The sequence below is a fragment of the Lycorma delicatula genome, chromosome 10 (genome assembly GCF_047948215.1).
Source record: "Lycorma delicatula isolate Av1 chromosome 10, ASM4794821v1, whole genome shotgun sequence".
NCBI lineage: Eukaryota > Metazoa > Arthropoda > Insecta > Hemiptera > Fulgoridae > Lycorma > Lycorma delicatula.
In genome coordinates this window covers 68,449,725-68,469,863 of record NC_134464.1, presented here as the reverse complement: position 1 = coordinate 68,469,863, position 20,139 = coordinate 68,449,725, and the positions used below count along the sequence as shown (strand labels likewise).

At 29.1% G+C, this 20,139-nt stretch overlaps 2 protein-coding genes across 4 annotated transcripts in view; one reads left to right on the top strand and one right to left on the bottom strand.

Moving 5' to 3' along the window:
* The window catches only part of LOC142330842 (popeye domain-containing protein 3-like), a 49,727-nt gene extending 47,399 nt beyond the window's left edge, over positions 1–2,328 (top strand). For both annotated transcript variants that reach the window (XM_075376302.1, XM_075376303.1), the window contains one exon: positions 2,003–2,328. In XM_075376302.1, coding sequence (XP_075232417.1) covers positions 2,003–2,208 — 206 coding nt within the window. In that variant the 3' untranslated portion in view covers positions 2,209–2,328. The remainder of the gene's footprint in view (positions 1–2,002) is intronic.
* The window catches only part of LOC142330843 (uncharacterized), a 57,319-nt gene that overhangs the window by 22,066 nt on the left and 15,114 nt on the right, over positions 1–20,139 (bottom strand). The window contains exon 2 of one of the 2 annotated variants that reach the window (XM_075376304.1): positions 12,653–16,522. The exons of the other annotated variant lie outside the window; for it this stretch is intronic. Coding sequence (XP_075232419.1) covers positions 15,939–16,496 — 558 coding nt within the window. The 5' untranslated portion in view covers positions 16,497–16,522 and the 3' untranslated portion in view covers positions 12,653–15,938. Of the gene's footprint in view, positions 1–12,652; positions 16,523–20,139 lie in introns of those variants that run through there. 2 annotated transcript variants of the gene reach the window in all.

Below are 20,139 nucleotides of genomic sequence, written 5' to 3'. Positions count from 1 at the left end.
TTTAACACTATTTAAAAACTTCTGACAGAGTATTTTTTTTATTAAAAAAAATCTTTGAATTTTATTTTAAATAAATTTGTGGGAAATAAACTGTGGTTTCCTTATGTATTTATTTTATAGACCTAAGTAGAAAGTTTTGCGACTAGTAAATCTCTAAAACTACTAGATAAATTTTATTGAAATTTGGATACGCTCTAGTAGTGTATCTGAAGTTACACAGTGAAAACTTGATGAAGATTGGTTGAGTTATTTTTGAGTTACGCTCAATTTAAGGTCAAAAAAATTTGTGCAGGGCAAGTTAGAAGCATGGTTCATTATGATGCTGTAAGTTAGAACATTTATATTTCTTTTTCTGTGGTATCTGTATTTAGCAATATTGTTTGATATATTCAGATAGTATTGTACACTTTGAGGGTCATTATGACTGGCTATGTGGTTTTTACTAAGGGTTATGTTGAATGTGTAATGGTATATTTTCATGCATGCTTATCCAGTGAGTCACAATGGTGAGTGGGTTGAAACATGATGCTTGTGTGTAGGGTTCAATGGTTTATTTTAATTTTTGATTAGAATAAACTAATGTTTTTTTAAAAGGAAACATTATTTAATAACGAAAAGTTGGTCGTCTTGTGCAAGAGTTTTTTTTTTTTAATATGTCGAAGAAATAATCAAAGTTGGCTAATTGAACATTTTTAGTTAATATTTTGTAACATGTATGATGCATTTTTTCTTTCTCCTGGCTATTGAAGTTTCAGTTTTTTGGATATTTATAAAATTTGACCAGCTTAGCCAGAAATCCAATCATTGCTGGGTTTTTTTATCAGCAAGTCATTCTAATTAATGATTATTACATTAATAACGAATGCTCTTCTAAGCAGTTTTTATTTACTGTGAATTGTTTTAAATATTAAATCTGGTTTAAAAATTTGTGTATTTTAAATGTAAGACAAAAGAATTTTTAATTATTGAACATATTTTTAGTATATGTTAATTTTGTTTGTAATAATATTTCTGCATATTTCAAATTCTCTATTGGGGCTGAGTTGTATCTGTTGCTTTTGTAAATTTGGTGATTTTTCTTTTAAAGCTCTTATGTTTTGAGATAGCACTAGTAAATAATTGTAAATATTAACATTAACCTAAGTACAGTACATAAATTACCAACAATTGTGGGTGTTGAATACAGCAAAACTGTACTGGAAGTTATTTAAATTACAAATACTACTACAAAAACGTTAAGGCTCTTCCTTATCACTCAAGAGTAATATTTCATTGGGAATAACAGTGCTATACATTATTTTATTTAATATTATATTTATGAAATTGCTATATTGTTTTTTATTGATTTCTAATATCATGAAAGTACTGTTCAGTTGTATCTTAAGTAAAATAAAATAAAAATTTATAAAGTGAACGTGTAAAAATCTACTTCAAAAAAATAAGTGTTTGTAGAGCATTCCATCAGATAAAAAATTATGATTATAAAATATTTTTTCAGTCTTTTTTATAATTAAAAAATTATATTGTGTATTTAATAGGTTAATAAAATGTTTTTTTTTTGTCAACATTTTACATTTAGAATAATTAAAGTATGTTTATTTTTGTAGCTGAAACAATCATTAACAAATACTTATTAAACAAATATTAACAAACATAATATATGAAGTCCTGTAAATTATTGGATTGTGTTCCCAATCCATACTTTTTTAACAGAGTAACAGATTTCACGGTGCAAGATTAATATGTAGTTCATTACTGGACTTATAATATTTCTATATAGCATAACTAGGAAGCCCCTGCATATGTTGATATAAAAAAATATATATATATATTTTTTTTATATTGTTTATACATAAATAAAGGTTATTTATTTATGTTATTATTTATTTACTGAGGTTTTTTTCAGGTGAAACTACGTATATAATTTATAAACTACAGTTATAATTACAGCACTAATTTAAACAGTTTTTATAAATATTCATTTCATTTTCATATGTTACAGTTTCAAGTAGTCGAGAAAAATTACTAAAAGAGAAAAAAAAGCAGCAAATAAGTAATTCTTCATGCCCACCAGTACCCAATGGACGTCTTGATATGCCCCCACTGAGAGAACATGCTTCAAATGATGATCTTGTTTCAAACAGTGGTATTGAAAATTGGTTGGAAACTTCATCGAAATATCACAGTTGTGAAGTCGTTGACAATTAATTGGTTTATTTGTTTACTAACATGTGTGGTACTAACATATATGGTAACCTTAATTTATATCAGTTTTGTGGTTATATTGCCTTTGTTTGTATTTTATCTCTTATTAAATATTAATAATATAACTGATAGCTAGTAGTAATTGCTGTTCTTCAGTTAATAACCTTTGTTCTACTAGTAAACAAGTTTGTTAATACAAATAATTTTTACTCTGGGAAAAATTAATCACAATAAATCAAATTAATTATTCTGTTTTGATCCCTGTATTTAGGTTACATATTCAAGTGGAATGGCTTGAACAGTGAAGTGATTGACTTCCACATAAACAAATTGTATGTAGTACATGTCTACTACAAAAACTTAAGACCAAACTTCTTGGTATGACAAATAACTTGCAATCTTCATTTTTAAACTGGGACTGATTCATTAAATCTGATTCAAAGTAACATTTCTATCTTGTAATCCAATATGAAAAAGAACACAGATATAAAGATTGGTTGAACAGCTAAGGTGCTGGTCTGGTTATTAAATGCTTACATGCACCTCCCACCTACAATCTTCAAATTCCATGTAATAATAATAAACTATAATAACATCAAGTAATGCAATGCTGCATGTACTTGTTACTAGCTAATATGGTAAAATTAAAACTTATTACATTTTAATAACTTAATTCGTTATAATAACTAGAATCAGTTTGAATGAATTCAAAACAGAAATAATAAGTTTTAATAAAAAAGTTTGTTTAAATAGAAAAAAAATTTATGTTAAATTTGAACATTTTTTCTTGATTCTCGTTTAAAAATTTTTTGGTGATTACTAGAAGATATTAGTTTTAATATTATCATATGTACTTTTATAGTTAATATTTTTTTATTAATTTTAGTTAAATGAGTCTGGGACGTACACAAAGCAACAAAAAATATCAGACTACAGTGAAGTCACTCACTTACTGGTCTCTAACAAAATACAATTAAAAAGTCCTGTTAATGCAATATGTTCTGACTTCATGACCCACTTTTTTTTAATTCTACAAACTACAGTTATGTGTGTGAAATTCAATCCCATGTCAATTGCCTTCCGGTTAACTATTACAGTGTAAATACTCTGCTAGCAGTTTACACTAACGAGGAACAACGAGCAGTGATCCAATTTCTCTGGTCAGAGGTTATGAAAAGGACTGAAATTCATCATAGAATTTTTTTATAATAAGGGTACAGTGCTTTATCATACAAAAGTGTTTTTTCGTGGATTGTGAAATTTAAAACTGGCCGACAATTGTGACACATGAGGAGGAAGCAGGATGCCCATCAACCTCCACCACGGATGACAAGATTCAGCAAGCTCAAGAGATGGTTCTGGCAAATAGGTAACTTACCATCAATGAGGTAGTGTCTTCTTTGAACATCAGTCACGGTTCTGCCCATTAAATCATCCATGATGAGCTTGGCTTTCGTAAAGTCTATTATCAAAGAAAGTGTTGTTGTTGCATACATCACCCATCCACATACAGCTCACTACACCATTCAAACTACCTACAAGTTGAACCAGACTTTTATCTGCTTGGGGCACTCTGTGATACTTTGCTTGGTTTTCAATTTTGCACATACTTAAACGTGCAGGAAGCAGTGCAAAAGTGGCTTTGTGACCAACTGAAAACCTTCTTTTTAGAAGGAATATGCAAGCTTGTGGATCATTAGACCAAGTGTAATGACAAAGAGGATATGAATAACAATAATTCAACGTGTTCTTGCAGTTTTAGAAGATAGTGTTAGTAGGCCATCTCATTCCTTCATCCAACTAGCTACATATGTATGAACCTGCTGCACATTTCTTCTTTATCTATATCACTAATTTAAATACTTGCTAGAGTTATGTTTGCTACACATATTTCAAGATGTTAACAGTTATTTTAAATTTATTTTTATATTATTTTTTATTAAATAATTCTTACTTATAATATTATCATTAATATTCTTATTTTCATTATGACCAAATTTCATTTTTTTATCTTAAATTTAAAATTATAGATTTATTATGAAAAACCATCATAACACTGTTGTGCAATTCTTTGTTGTTTGAAAAAGTATAGAACTGCATTTATGATATTTCCTTTACAATCTACCAGATAAAACACATTTATGCTAACATTCTTTTCAGCCTTTAGAACACTTCTGGAATAGCATTAAGTTTTCTTAATGATATTTTTTTTTCAGCTGCTGCCAAGTGTTGCTTTATGGTTTTATTTCATTCTCAAAAGAGATAAAAGTCACATGAGAATGCACTACTTTTACTAATACTTTGATGTTCGTTTTGAAGTATGAGGTCTGTCCAAGTATACAACCTGAGCTGTAACTCTAAATATAGAAGTGCCACATGGTACGCTAATTTTTTTTCACAATGTTGGCTGAAACCTCACCAAACTGCAAATCGATTCAACTATTCAGTCAGCAGCAGTATACTGACATCCAACTATCAGTAATTTATTGTAGTCATCGCATTTCAGAACATATGTTTCAAAGAGTTTGCTTTACAGTTTGCCAACAAACATGAGCATTCTTGTTCAGAAATCATCAATATTATATGTAAAATGTATGCTAATGAATTTGCATCGATGCATAAATTAAAGTGGTTTAAGATAATAAAAATGGACATACTTCAATTGAAAATGACCTTCATTCTGGCAGGAGAACAAATAAATTTATAAATTCCAGACCAAGTTAAAGTTTAAATTTATAAAAATTATCATTTGACAGTGTAAGTGATACAAGATGACCTCAAAATTACAAAAATTATAGTTTCAGAAAACTTTAGTCAAGAATTGGGGATGAGCCATATGGCTCCAAAATTTGTTTTTATTGGTTACTTAAGACAAAAGAATTAAAATATGAAGCTGCCCAGGACAATTTGAATATAATCAGAAACTATCTGAAAATGTACAAAAGGGTATTACTGGCGATAAGTCATAGGTCTGTGGTTATGATCCTGAGACAAAAATCCAATTTTCACAGTGAAAAAGTTGGGGAGTTGGAGCAATGTCAAACCAAAGCCCACTATTTTTTAATTTTTTTTTTTTTTTTACAGGAGTGTTGTTCAACATGAAAAAACTCCAGAAGACTAAATAATATTACTTGGAAGTTCTAAATTTCTTATATGATGCAATGAGAAGGAAACTGCCTGATTTTTTTGAAAAATGATTACTGGGTGCTTCATTGCAGCAGTCTTGTCCATTAGTCTCTAATGAAAGAAAGGATTTTGCAACTTCATCTCAGCCTTCTGTACAATCCTGACCTGGTTCTTCCCTAAATTGAAAAACAATCCTCTAAAAATATCTAATGATGTAGAGGAAGTAAGAAAGAATGCAAGAAGCAGCTGTTTGCTATTCAGGGAAAATACATGTGCTTTCAAAAGTGGGAGCTTTATTAGAGAAAGATTGTGGTTTCTAAAGGAAAGTACTTTGCAGGGACCATTGTAAATTTCTTTCCTTTTTTTTGTCTTCAGTCATTTGACTGGTTTGATGTAGCTCTCCAAGATTCCCTATCTAGTGCTAGTCGTTTCATTTCAGTATACCCTCAACATCCTACATCCCTAACAATTTGTTTTACATATTCCAAACGTGGCCTGCCTACACAATTTTTCCCTTCTACCTGTCCTTCCAATATTAAAGCGACTATTCCAGGATGCCTTAGTATGTGGCCTATAAGTCTGTCTCTTCTTTTAACTATATTTTTCCAAATGCTTCTTTCTTCATCTATTTGCCGCAATACCTCTTCATTTGTCACTTTATCCACCCATCTGATTTTTAACATTCTCCTATAGCACCACATTTCAAAAGCTTCTAATCTTTACTTCTCAGATACTCCGACACTCCAAACATACACTTTCAAAAATCTTTTCCGGACATTTAAATTAATCTTTGATGTAAACAAATTATATTTCTTACTGAAGGCTCGTTTCGCTTGTGCTATTCGGCATTTTATATCGCTCCTGCTTCGTCCATCTTTAGTAATTCTACTTCCCAAATAACAAAATTCTTCTACCTCCATAATCTTTTCTCCTCCTATTTTCACATTCAGTGGTCCATCTTTGTTATTTCTACTAAATTTCATTACTTTTGTTTTGTTCTTGTTTATTTTCATGCGATAGTTCTTGCGTAGGACTTCATCTATGCCGTTCATTGTTTCTTCTAAATCCTTTTTACTCTCGGCTAGAATTACTATATCATCAGCAAATCGTAGCATCTTTATCTTTTCACCTTGTACTGTTACTCCGAATCTAAATTGTTCTTTAACATCATTAACTGCTAGTTCCATGTAAAGATTAAAAAGTAACGGAGATAGGGAACATCCTTGTCCGACTCCCTTTCTTATTACGCTTCTTTCTTATGTTCTTCAATTGTTACTGTTGCTGTTTGGTTCCTGTATGTTAGCAATTGTTCTTCTATCTCTGTATTTGAACCCTAATTTTTTTAAAATGCTGAACATTTTATTCCAGTCTACGTTATCGAATGCCTTTTCTAGGTCTATAAATGCCAAGTATGTTGGTTTGTTTTTCTTTAATCTTCCTTCTACTATTAATCTGAGGCTTAAAATTGCTTCCCTTGTCCCTATACTTTTCCTGAAACCAAATTGGTCTTTTCCTAACACTTCCTCCACTCTCCTCTCAATTCTTCTGTATAGAATTCTAGTTAAGATGTTTGATGCATGACTAGTTAAACTAATTGTTCTGTATTCTTCACATTTACCTGCCCCTCCTTTCTTTGGTATCATTACTATAACACTTTTTTTGAAGTCTGACGGAAATTCCCCTTTTTCATAAATATTACACACCAGTTTGTATAATCTATCAATCGCTTCCTCACCTGCACTGCGCAGTAATTCTACAGGTATTCCGTCTATTCCAGGAGCCTTTCTGCCATTTAAATCTTTTAATGCTCTCTTAAATTCAGATCTCAGTATTGTTTCTCCCATTTCATCCTCCTCAACTTCCTCTTCTTCCTCTATAACACCATTTTCTAATTCATTTCCTCCGTATAACTCTTCAATATATTCCACCCATCTATCGACTTTACCTTTCGTATTATATATTGGTGTACCATCTTTGTTTAACACATTATTAGATTTTAATTTATGTACCCTAAAATTTTCCTTAACTTTCCTGTATGCTCCGTCTATTTTGCCAATGTTCATTTCTCTTTCCACTTCTGAACACTTTTCTTTAATCCACTCTTCTTTCGCCAGTTTGCACTTCCTGTTTATAGCATTTCTTAATTGCCGATAGTTCCTTTTACTTTCTTCATCACTAGCATTCTTATATTTTCTACGTTCATCCATCAGCTGCAATATATCGTCTGAAACCCAAGGTTTTTACCAGTTCTCTTTATTACGCCTAAGTTTGCTTCAGCTGATTTTAGAATTTCCTTTTTAACATTCTCCCATTCTTCTTCTACATTTTCTACCTTATCTTTTTTACTCAGACCTCTTGCGATGTCCTCCTCAAAAATCTTCTTTACCTCCTCTTCCTCAAGCTTCTCTAAATTCCACCGATTCATCTGACACCTTTTCTTCAGGTTTTTAAACCCCAATCTACATTTCATTATCACCAAATTATGGTCTATCAATGTCTGCTCCAGGGTAAGTTTTGCAGTCAACAAGTTGATTTCTAAATCTTTGCTTAACCATGATATAATCTATCTGATACCTTGCAGTATCGCCTGGCTTTTTCCAAGTGTAAATATCGACCATAATTAACTCTTTTTGTCAGTTACAGTACAAGGTATGATTACTTTCCTAAAACACCTTCTACTTTCTTAAACAGCAAAGACATATGAATTGGTGCGCTACCAACATGCAATTTCTGTGAACTGTTCTTCTGTAAATTTAACAGTTTCCAAATAGTGTCACACAAAGAACATAAAAGTCAAGTGATATTGTAAAAACTAATACTAAAAACCTTATAATCTAATACTAAAAACTCAGGATGTAATAACATGATAATTAAAAAATAGTAACAATATTAACATCTAATAAAACTTATGTGATCATTTCAGTCTTAGCTCATTTGAAAGTTTTCATGCATTTAAATAAACCTTTTCAAGATGTCTTTAGGTATTAACCATCATAACTTGCATACTAAATGAAAACTGTTATCACACAGTTACCTTTACTTTTTCTTATACATCCACCTTAAAATTAACTGTCATCAGATCTAACCAACATGTCTATTTTTGTCACTTATTAACTGATACATACACATAATTCAGTAGAAAGTACTTCAATAGATTCACTGATTTAAAAAGAAAATAACAGATTTTATAAAACTACTTCATTGATATTATCATTATATTCTGATGATTAACATTAAAGAAATTTCTGTACCTTTTATAACTCAAATAACTTTTTTGAATTTTCAGGAAACTTTTAGTCAAGTGAAGATTCATTACACGAAGACAAGAGGGTAATGAAGGAAAGATGAATCACCTTTCTGCAGGAGTGAACAATTTTTTCACAGGAAAACAAATGAAAATGGGTGATAAGCCATGTCATATTAGAAAACTGATAACTAAAGAAGTCAGATTAGGGTTTTGAGTATTGATGATAATTATAAAATAATCTTATATTAAGTTTTTAATTTTAAAATAGAGGGAGATGGATACTTACAGGTGTCAAAGTTAAAATTATTTTATAAGAGCTATTTGCTAATGGTCTGGTTTTGCTAGCAGATTCAGTATAAGAAACTTCTACTGAACACTGTATACTGGTTCGAGTTGAAAAATACTGCAAGAAAAATGTGATTGTTTTATATAAACCATATTAAATACCTCTTTAACAACTCTTCTAATAGTGATTTGATGTTTATTGACGATTATTAACCAACTTCAAAGGTAGAGGTTATCAATTTGACTGTATTTTTTTTAAATTATGTTATATAATATCTCTGAAGTTAGTAAACCGAGTTTGATAAATTTTTTTAATCAAAAGAGTATACTTTTGGAATGGTTACATAAATTTTAACCAAATCCGACGATAATCTTTGGAAAAATACCATTGTTTTAATGGATGTTATACAATATCTTCAATGTTAGTAAACTGATTTTGATAATTTTTTTTTTAATTGAGAGTATACTTCGGAATGGTTCCATAAAAATTTTAACCAAATCCCATGATAACCTTAGGAAAAAAGCTAATTATTACATAATACAGATAGATAGATACAGATATAGGTACTAGATACCACTAAAAATTGTAAAAAAAAAATTGAAACAAAAACAGATTCCAACAAATAATAGTACTAAAAAGTTAAAAATAATTATACTTTTATTTATTAACTAAAATAAAAGTATTATAAAGTAAAAGTTATTTACAATAAATAACTAATTTTGAAGTTCGTGCCAGCGAACACAAGTTAAACAAAAAAAACAACTATATTCAATATAATGCAAATTCTACTTCAAACAATGCAAAATTGGTAACAGAAGTTTTACTACAAAAAATGGGATCAACAAAAATATAATAACAATAAAATGCGACATACAAAAATATGATATAACAATACTTTATAGATGCTTAGGTACATTATTATCACCAAGTATATAAGTTCCCCTTAGCGAACTCAAGATGAGGTGTAATTGTGTGACGCTCTCTCTTATATGCTCTTGAAATCCCATTTTACATGTGAGAATCCTGTTTAGCCACCTAGCAGTCGGCTGAGGTACTAACTTTACGAAACTTTGTTTAATTTGTAATAGCTGACACAATTTGTATTTCTGACTTCAGAAATAGTTATTTGTTGTAAATACTTTTTACTTTAGTTAATAAATAAAAATATAATTTTTAACTTGCACTATTATTTGTTGAAGTTTGTTTTTATTTTTTATAGATTATTTTATTTTAATTAAATTTTCCATTTTTTTTTGTGGTCATCAATATCTTTGTCTTCCAATTCTTATTCTGTCTTCAACTAATTCATGATCATTCTAGAAATGTTTATATCATTTACAAATTATTAATTTTTGTATATTACCCTAAATATTATATAACATTTTTATCATGTTACTTATTTTTAACAATTGTTTTTTTTTTTATTTTTACCAACTTCATAAAAAGGAGGAGATTCCAAATGCAACCTAACTGCATTCTTGTGTACACCTTAGTTACAACAGTAGTATTGAATTAAAATTTTTATTAATAATTTGATAAAAGAGTAATCATGTAACTCCTTCGTTTTGGTGAAAACCAACATATGTATCTAAAGTTCTGTACTGTAATGGTTATATATAGCTTGACATGACTTATATGGAATTGAAGTGCTTCCCCATTGTTTCTGATATTGAGTCAAATACTCTGTTACATCATTTACCCAACGAAGTACGAGTGATATTCAGCCCAATGAGTAACACCTTTATTCTGTTTACCACAGGGCTGTCTGTACAATGAACTCTCAGCGAAAGCAACTCTGATTCATGACTATTGTGGGGGGGGGGGTTTATATGCATCATAACAAAAAGATTGAAAAGATAACACAAAGCAATAAATTAATACATCCATTATGTTGTGAATTAATGCATTATCTAAATTATCTTAACTCAGTAGAATGAAAACCAATGGCAACCTTTAAATCTATTAACAATGTCTATCGAACTGCATGCTGATACCAAAATTATTATTACAAAATTCTAAGTGAGAGGGCTTTTCACCTGTAGAATTAATTATTTGCCTGTAAGACGGCATACTTTTTATTTGTTAGTGACGATGGGTTTTCAATTGCACTTTGTTAGTTTTTATATTTTGTTTTGTTAGTTAGTTCAGTTGAAGCTATTAATAATTCATTTAATTTACTTTTAGTTATAAGTTTTGATTTTTTTTCTCTAAACAAATGGAATAACAAAAATCGATGGAGTTAAGATGGCTGATTCCCATTACAAATTTTAAGATTTTTATTAGATTAATGCTAATTTATTAATATATTGCTTTAATTATTCATCAGATTTAAAATTCAAATGATGTTCTAAAATATGTAGATCATGATACATGTTTTTGTTTCATTACAATGGTCAGTACAATTTTAATTCTATTGAGGTTTAAAAGAAGTTTCTGTTGTGTAGTAATTTTGTGATATATATTGTAATATTTTAGTAGTAGTTTTTTTTTCTTCTAATCTTTCCCATAAAAAAGGATGGTGCATGGGTTTGTTTTTGTTTGTTACATATGCTTATATTTTTATTTTAGCTGCTATTGGTGCACAGTGGACCAATAGTGGTATGCCAGGTGGCTGCGCTCAGCGCACGAACGATTCATTAATTCGAACAATTTATTCTTCTTAATACGAACAATTTATTTAAAATTATATTTATGTTTTGGTGATATAAAAGGAAAACATTGTGGGTTAGAGCTGTGTTCAAAAATCACAATTCAACAAACAGCTAAAAATGTTGAGGATTTTGAAGCTTTTTGTTGTAAATGTTATTTAGTTACAATTGGCAAAAACATTTAACAAAATCATGTGTAATAAAACATAAACCATGTAGCATTTTTGCAGCAGGCTGTATGCCTGCTTTTTTCCTAGTTGATAACAGATTAGTGGATAATTTTTTTAAAGAAATTCTAATATACACATGGACAATGTAAAGATTTTAAATTATTTATTATTAGCATCATTACAAAGTATTGATCATTATAGTGCTAATGATTTTATATCTTGAAGCCATTCTTTTACTTTAATGTAGAACTTTATTGATTACGGTAAAATTAGTTAGAAAATGGAAAGTAAAAAAATAATATATTCCTGTAATCTAAACAACTTTGGCTCATGCATGGTCTAGTTACTTAATAAGTAAAAGCTTACTTTCTTATTTTTATAAAATGACAGATCCAGTAACAATTGAATTTCTAATGAATGACTTTCTTTCTTATAAGAACAAAGGCTTCTTTTTTTCAAGAAGTATATTCTTCTATACAGCAACCCATATTTTAAATAAAAATTGAATACTATGAAATTGCAATAAAACAGATGAAAAATCAAACTTAGTAAGTTGTAGTTCATTGTTTTTTTCCTGCTGCCAACCTCAAAAATTAAAGAATTGAATATAAGTTTTTTTTACTATCTTTTAGTTTATTTTCGAAGTCACTTTTTTATTTATTGTGCATAAAATTTTATTCATTTTTTTTTATCTTTCATAGAAATTTTTAATACAATTGTCAAATACAGAAAGTAAATTTGTTAACTTAGGTGTCAAATCTAAGCCACACGTCTCATGGTTACACACATTACATGCAGTTATATGGGAAACGTATGTTACAAGCATCACAAAATAAGTTTTTCGTCTGAAAGTTTCTAATTTAAAAAAAAATTCACAGATATTTTGATCAAATTTTTAATAAATAAATATATACGTGTGTGTATATGTTTTACTGATACATATAAGTTGCTTAAATTAGTTTTAACAGCAGCACATCAAGAAAAGTGAATCTGATGCTAAGAAAAAATATAATAACCATATGAAATTTAGTTGCGTTTATATTTTGAGTAAATATAATTTTTGAAAAAAATTAGTCATAAAAATAAAACTTAAAAAGGAAAACATTCCTGGTTGTACACAATGTTCAAAAAGTGATGCAACCTTATGGGAAAATTAGTAAGTTACAATAGTAGTTGAAAGTGGCCTCCATTATGTGATTTACATAATTGAATACAATGTTGCATGCTCTTAAATACATGTTTACCCTTTGTTGAGGAATTACAGCAACACATTGTTCAATTCCACTCTGCAATTCGGGAATGGTGTGAGGATGTTTTGTAAGCAACATCCTTAAGGTATCACCACAAGAAAAATTCAGAAGGGGATAAATCAGAAGACCGAGGGGTCCACAACCCCTTTGAAATCACCTGTCCATGAAAACACTGATCCAAGAAAGTCGTAGTATTGTTGGCTGTATGAGTCATAGCATTGTTCTCCAGAAACCATTTGTACTATAGCTGATCTGCAGATATAGTGTTTACAAATTGTTGTACCACATGTATGTAGCGCTCACTGTTCACTATGCCAAGAAAAAAATGTCATGAAATGCCTACATGAAATTGCAAACCAAACACCCACTTTTTGTCCGTGCAGAGGGGACTCATGCAGCTGATGTGGATTTTCCATATACAAATGCGTGAATTCTGTGCATTCACATGTGTAGGTACTGGAGAGACCAGACTGGCTACAGAATATGCAGCTTGCATGTGGATCAACTTTTCTGGTGTTAGCACTTTTGGTTAACCTCTTTTGGCTGCATCTGCCACATTCCATATCTGTTGGAACTTGCTGACAGCTACTTAATGGAGGACTTGTTTAGTGCATCCACACCATACTTCTCTGTGAAGGCATTCTGGGTCTGGGCATAACTGTCACATCTAATGTATGGGAGACAATGAATATTCTCTGCTGCATTGTGTAACCCATTTTTTCTCAATTAAAACCAGCAACAAAAGAAGGAAACATAAGGTTGCATCACTTTTTGAACACCCTTATTTAACCATATGTTTGCTATATTTAGCCGTAATATTTTCAAAATAATTGTGTAATATTAATAACAATGAGATGATCATCTGATAAAAAAAAAAATGAAACATGTTTTGCATTTTTATACTTTTATAATTATTTTTTTTTTACATATTTATAATTTATAAATTATGAAATTAACCATCTCATTTCTCTGAACCCAAGACATGGACTGTGATTCCTTCTTATTTCTCATTTGCTCTCTATATGTATCTATATTTAACATGATAAAATACAAAGCATATCTGGAAAGTAAGTACACCATTTTGTTATTAAAAAATATGCTTTATTTCAACAGAATAATCTTATTATTACATGGATGAGCATACCTTAAACTACTTTTCTATATAACTTCCACCATTATTAAGGCAATTTTTATGTCTAGTAACCAGTTTTTTAAATTTCTTCAACAAATGGCGCCACCAGTGAAGGTAACCACTGTTGTACAAAATTTTTGTTCAGTCAGACTCTGAGTTTCATCAGTAACATACAAACAAGCACTGTCAAGAAGCAACAAAACCCCATAACTGAGCATGTATATCCTCTTGTTTTGGATTGCATGACATAGTTTTTTAGTATCACAATAAAGTAAAGCATTTAATCTCGGCAAGAAGTCAACCAGCAAAACCTCTTTCTTATTCCAGAAGACAGTGCACTTGATTTTTCAAATTGAAATGGTGGTTTTGAACTTCTGTCTTTTTGTTGATACTGAGATATTGTGTCTCCATTCCATAGACTGCTATTTGAATTTCTCAGTTGATGTGAGAACACACTCTAATCACTAACCACCGTATGGGTCAAAAAGTCATCATTTCATTTTCATATCAGGTAAGAAAAGACTGAGCAGAGTGTATTCACTTGATTTTGTGAAACTGTCAACATTTTTAATAGTCAATGACAGTAGAGTTTGTGAGAGCTTTGGTTTTGTGTTACAATTTAATGTAGAATTGTTCTTGAAATTTCACGAAACTCAGTTCATAATAAAAAAATTATAGACTGTCGATTCTCTTTGATTTTTTCATCCACTCATGCAACCAAATCCCTATTCATGACACATTCCTTTGATCGACATGTGCATTACTTTTCCCTTATTGAACTAATGCACCCCACCCACTTTCTAACCATTTCATCACTCAGCTTAACCATAAACCATAAATTTCATCAATCTGTCAATGAATATCAGCTGGTTTGACATTTCTTGCATTTACAAATCAGATACTGCCCTAATTTCACAATCGGCAGGATTCTCAAATGATCTGAACATTTTAAACTATGCTTAATCAACTGAAACGTTGCTGTACTTGTAATGGTGTCTACTGAAAGCTAACACATGAGAGAATGTAGCTCAGAGCTGCAAATGCAGCATGCAGCAGTGGTAGAAAGAAATAGTATTTACTTTCTGCATATGCCTCATATTTTAAATTGCTAATCATTTGGATGATTATTTTAAATGACACGTGATTTTATAATTTTTTTATTCTATTTCCTACATATTCTAAAGATATGGTTGAAATTTGTGACTGAGCATACACCAGCTGCTGTCGGTTGATACAAAGATCATTGCATGGTAATATTTTACAGTCATACTATTCACAAAACTTCACAAGTTTACATAAAACAGCACTGTTTCACTGCCTGTATTGCACACAATATCTAGCTTAGGCAATATACAAATGCATAAATCAGAATGGTAGGTCATTAGATTCATCAAATCATTTTATCCCCTCACTTTTCCTCCTCTCCCAATCCATCTCATAATATTATAGTGTTTGAGCTACCTACACTGTATCTCTGCCTTCTCAGACATGAATTCCTTTTATTAATTGTATGAGTAATACAATCTTACTAGTATGTAAATATAAAATTTCATGAATATATTTTCATTCAGCTCTGCAATATTAAATAAATTATATGACAACACACATGTCCATTTACACTAAATTGCTATCGTGTTCTTTATTTTAATTTTTTTATTGTAGGGACTTTCAGCTGTTAAGAATTTTTTTTTTAAATTCTAAGGTTTGATCCATTACAATTCTTTCCCATACTATAAGTAAATATTTTTCCTCCCAAACATACAATACTTTTAATACATGAAATCTCTTTTATAAATTCTTTTAACTTTATTTTAAAGAATAATATTAAAATAATTAAGTACTTCATGTATAACCTAGTATATATTTTTTTTATTTTACCCATAAAATCTACGATTTTGGTTATAATTATAATTCCTATGGTAATTGTAATTTCTATTATAATTATAATTTCTATTGTAGTTGTAATTGTTATCATCATCATCATCATCATCATCATCATCATCATCATCATCATCATCATCATCATCATCATAATCATCATCATCATCATCATCATCATCATCATCATCATCATCATCATCATCATCATCATAATCATCATCATCATCATAATCATCATCATTATCACCATCGTCATCATCAAAATCTTCATTTTTATAAGATGGAGGTAAATAGTAATTATGCTTCATACCATTAATATGACTACATAAATTATTAAAAGATGCTTCATAATCGTACGACAATGGTACATTACAATTACATAATACACATGTCACAAAACATGGTGTATATGTGTCCAATAAACTTTGATGACGTGAACCTTTTACATGAATGTAAAGATTTTTTATTGCTATTTCAACATCGAATGATCCTGTTACTAGACACTCACACAGAGCACACCAAAAGTGTGGTTTTCTGTTAGGTTGATTCATTTTAGTTCCACAATTTTAATTTTTTCCTGGAAATAAGATAAAAATTACAAATATAAATAATTTACTATAAACAGTAACCTCTAACAATTCTATTATCTTAATACAATCTATTTATGTACATATATTATTTCATTCAAGATTTAATACTTTTACTAATATTGTTATGTTTGTATAATATTTATATATGTGAATAATAATATATATTTATAATACATATATCAAGTTTGTTTAAAAGTACTAGTAATTAAAATTACTCAACTAATTTTAACTGGATTTACTTCTCTCAACGAAAGCCTTACGTCTAAAATATGTTTTTTTTTTTTAAGTTTTCATACCGTACTTTTCTGGATGAAAATGGATTTTCTAAATATTTTCATGGATCGTTATAGATTTTAGTGTAAACTATTATCATCAGACCAGACCTATTTATTTATTTATCAATTTATTTATTTATTTGAGAAAAATATATACATATATTTTATTAAAAAAATTTCAAAGCTAATAAAATATTATTTTAATTAGCACATATAATAATTATATTATCTTAATAATATATTATTAATATTGAACAGTATCTTTTGTTTAAACAAGAATTTCAGTAAAATTTTCCTTAACAATAAATAACCAATTAAAAGTTATTACTAAAACGAAAAAAAGCAAAAAAAACCCAGCATCATCAACTCATTATTTTTTTTATTGCTTCCGACTCAGCTGGTTTTTTTATCTGTAAATACAGATTACTAATCTTTTAAGGTCATAAATCAAATTACATTAGCAATAAATAGATAGACCGTATTAGTATATAATTTATAAAATATTCAATTCTTTCTTATTTTTATTCTGCAGCCAGTAGTCCCTATTTGAACATTAACATTCTTTTAAAAAATGTAACACAACAAAATAATAATAATAAACAAACCTGTAACAACATTTTTAACTTATAAACTTCACATAATTTTAAATAATAAAATTAATTAAAATTTTTTAATTATTAACAAGCAATTCTTGTATGTTTCAGACATAAAAAGAAGATAATATTGATTTTTAAGAATAACATTTTAAAAATCACAATAAACTAAAATTTTTTTTAATATTTACACAATGTTCTAAATTTAATTTTTCAAGTTGGATAAAAGGTGACATTGGGTAGCAGAAGCAAACTGAGAAACATATAGACACTACAAAAAATAAATATTAATTTACATAATAAATCAATTCATTAAAATTCAGTTAATTTATTAAATTGTCACTGAAGAAGTATTATTTTGTTTATTACTTATTTTTTTCATTTAAATATTTATTTTATACATAAATTTATTAGTACATAATAATAAATTGTACACATCATATCTGGAGGAGTGCTACACAGATAAAATAAAAAATAATTACTCTAGAATTTGTAAGGATGGATTAAAGGAAACCAAGATAATTACAAAAAAAAAAAAACAACATTATTAATAAATAAAAAAGAAAGTAGTTAAAATCCACATGAATAATTTAAAATAATTAAAAGTATAGTATATAAAATATGTAGAAGTTCAAAATAAATGAAATAATGACAGAAAAAAACGAAGCCTAAAAAGGAGTGTATGTATTTAGGTAGCCGAACTGATTTAGACGTATGACCCCATGTTGGAATTCTTACGTTACTGGGGAATGTCATATAAATATATAAACATAAATATATAAGTAGTACTGGAGCTTTGCTTGTTAAAGCACAAACTTTAATCAATTGAATTAATGAACTGTGAACTGTAAGCCTCTGTCACTGAGTTAACCGGGTTTGAGTGAATGATTCAAATCAATTGAATGATATTACACAAATAATAAAATTAAATTTTCATTAAATAAAATAAAATAAGATTAAATAGAATTAAAAAATTTCTGCTTAATAGTAGTGGGCGATAGTAATAATAATAATATCCCGTGGGGCAAGAGTGGTGAGGTGATGCAAGCACATCATGACCAATCATCATCATCATCATCAACTGAAAGAAATGGGGTGCCCCTGAGGCGTTGTTTTGGGAGGTGCAATGGGGTGCTCTTATAATACCTCTGCAAACAATCATCCAATTTTCCAAATTCAAACAAAGTATTTGTTAATAAGTTGAAAGCCAACTTTAGTATGAAAGGATCTAACAGATATAATATATCACGGTTATTTGGAAATGCTGTTATATCTTTGTAACCGATCTTATGATTTTCAAAATTCAAACCGGGTATTTGTTAGTATAATACAAAATCACGATGGAACCAAACCAGAAAAAGAATTAACTGATGTTCTTAGAAAAATCGAGAGGCCTGTGCTACGCTGAGACCAGCTTGAGCTTGGTGAGCTCCCACAAACAGTCTTTGTAGAGTTTGATGACAGTACAATTAGAAGTAATGCTGTCGACATCGGATTGAGGACTGAGCTCACTACTGTCAAATTTGATGCTTTATGGGGACAGGGCAAAGTTGAACAGTGTATGCTGCCATTCAAAACACATTTAAATAATTAAAATATTTCAATTCAGTCGCGAAGGGGGAGGGCTCTAAATAGTAAATGTCCTATATTAAAGAGCTCTGAATAGTAATTATTCTATATTAAAGAGTCCCCCAACTGCATTTAAATATTTTCATTAAAGAACAAAATTTTCTTATCGATGTAAGACCTGGTGAGAACTTAATCAATAGACAAACCTTAAATGCCTGCTATTTCTACAACATGAAAAATATATTTAAACAAATTAAAACTGAAAGTTTTTTCGTCACCCATTATTTTATTTAATTAAATATTGCATAATGGTGTTTGGACCTTTATTTCCATACCTTGTTTTCTTTTCTTTAGTTGATTTATTTTCATTTTTTTAGTTCCATTTATTTTTTGGCAGTCATGTTTTTTAATTTTTATAATTGTTTTTATTAATGATAAGAGTAATTTTGTTTTTATCAAAAAAGATCTTTTTAATTTTATTTTTGACTAGCTTAAAAACCCTGAATTGATCGAAATAACTCATTTAGAAGGGAAAAAAATGTTATCTGGACTGTTATAAGTAGAATGGTAAAGGGGCTAATAATAAACGTAAAAAAATTAATGCGTGAAAAATGGTGTTATTGCGATTTCCAGCGAAAGTTGACATCAAACAGATTTGTGGTTATTTAAGGCACAGAAAGGTATACTTTCACCAAGTTTCATCAAAATTAAATTATTTTTGCGGAAATTAAAAATAAAAAACAAAAAAGAAGATTTTTCTCAGAAATTTGAGGTTATGTTAAAAAGTGACTTCTCCCCTCAAATCGCCCCTCCACCACCGCTCACGCATTTATTTATTTTTTTTACATTTATTATAAGGTGCTGAACCATTTCCACAATAAAAATTCATGTAAAATTTTTTTTTTCTCTAATTGTAATTTGGTTGGACCACCCGGCATTGATCAGGGTCATAATTTCTTCATAGGCCATTGATTTTTTTTTTTTATAAAAATTGTCACTAATTTTTCACATCAAATATAACTCTTCTTTGCATTCCTTCTTGCTGAATTTAACTTTTCAAATCTAACCTGTTTTATTACCCTAGAATAGTATGATTTGAATGAAAACGTGACAAGTTTGATGAAAGGACACATATTTTAAAGTTTCACAGTATACAGAATAATAACT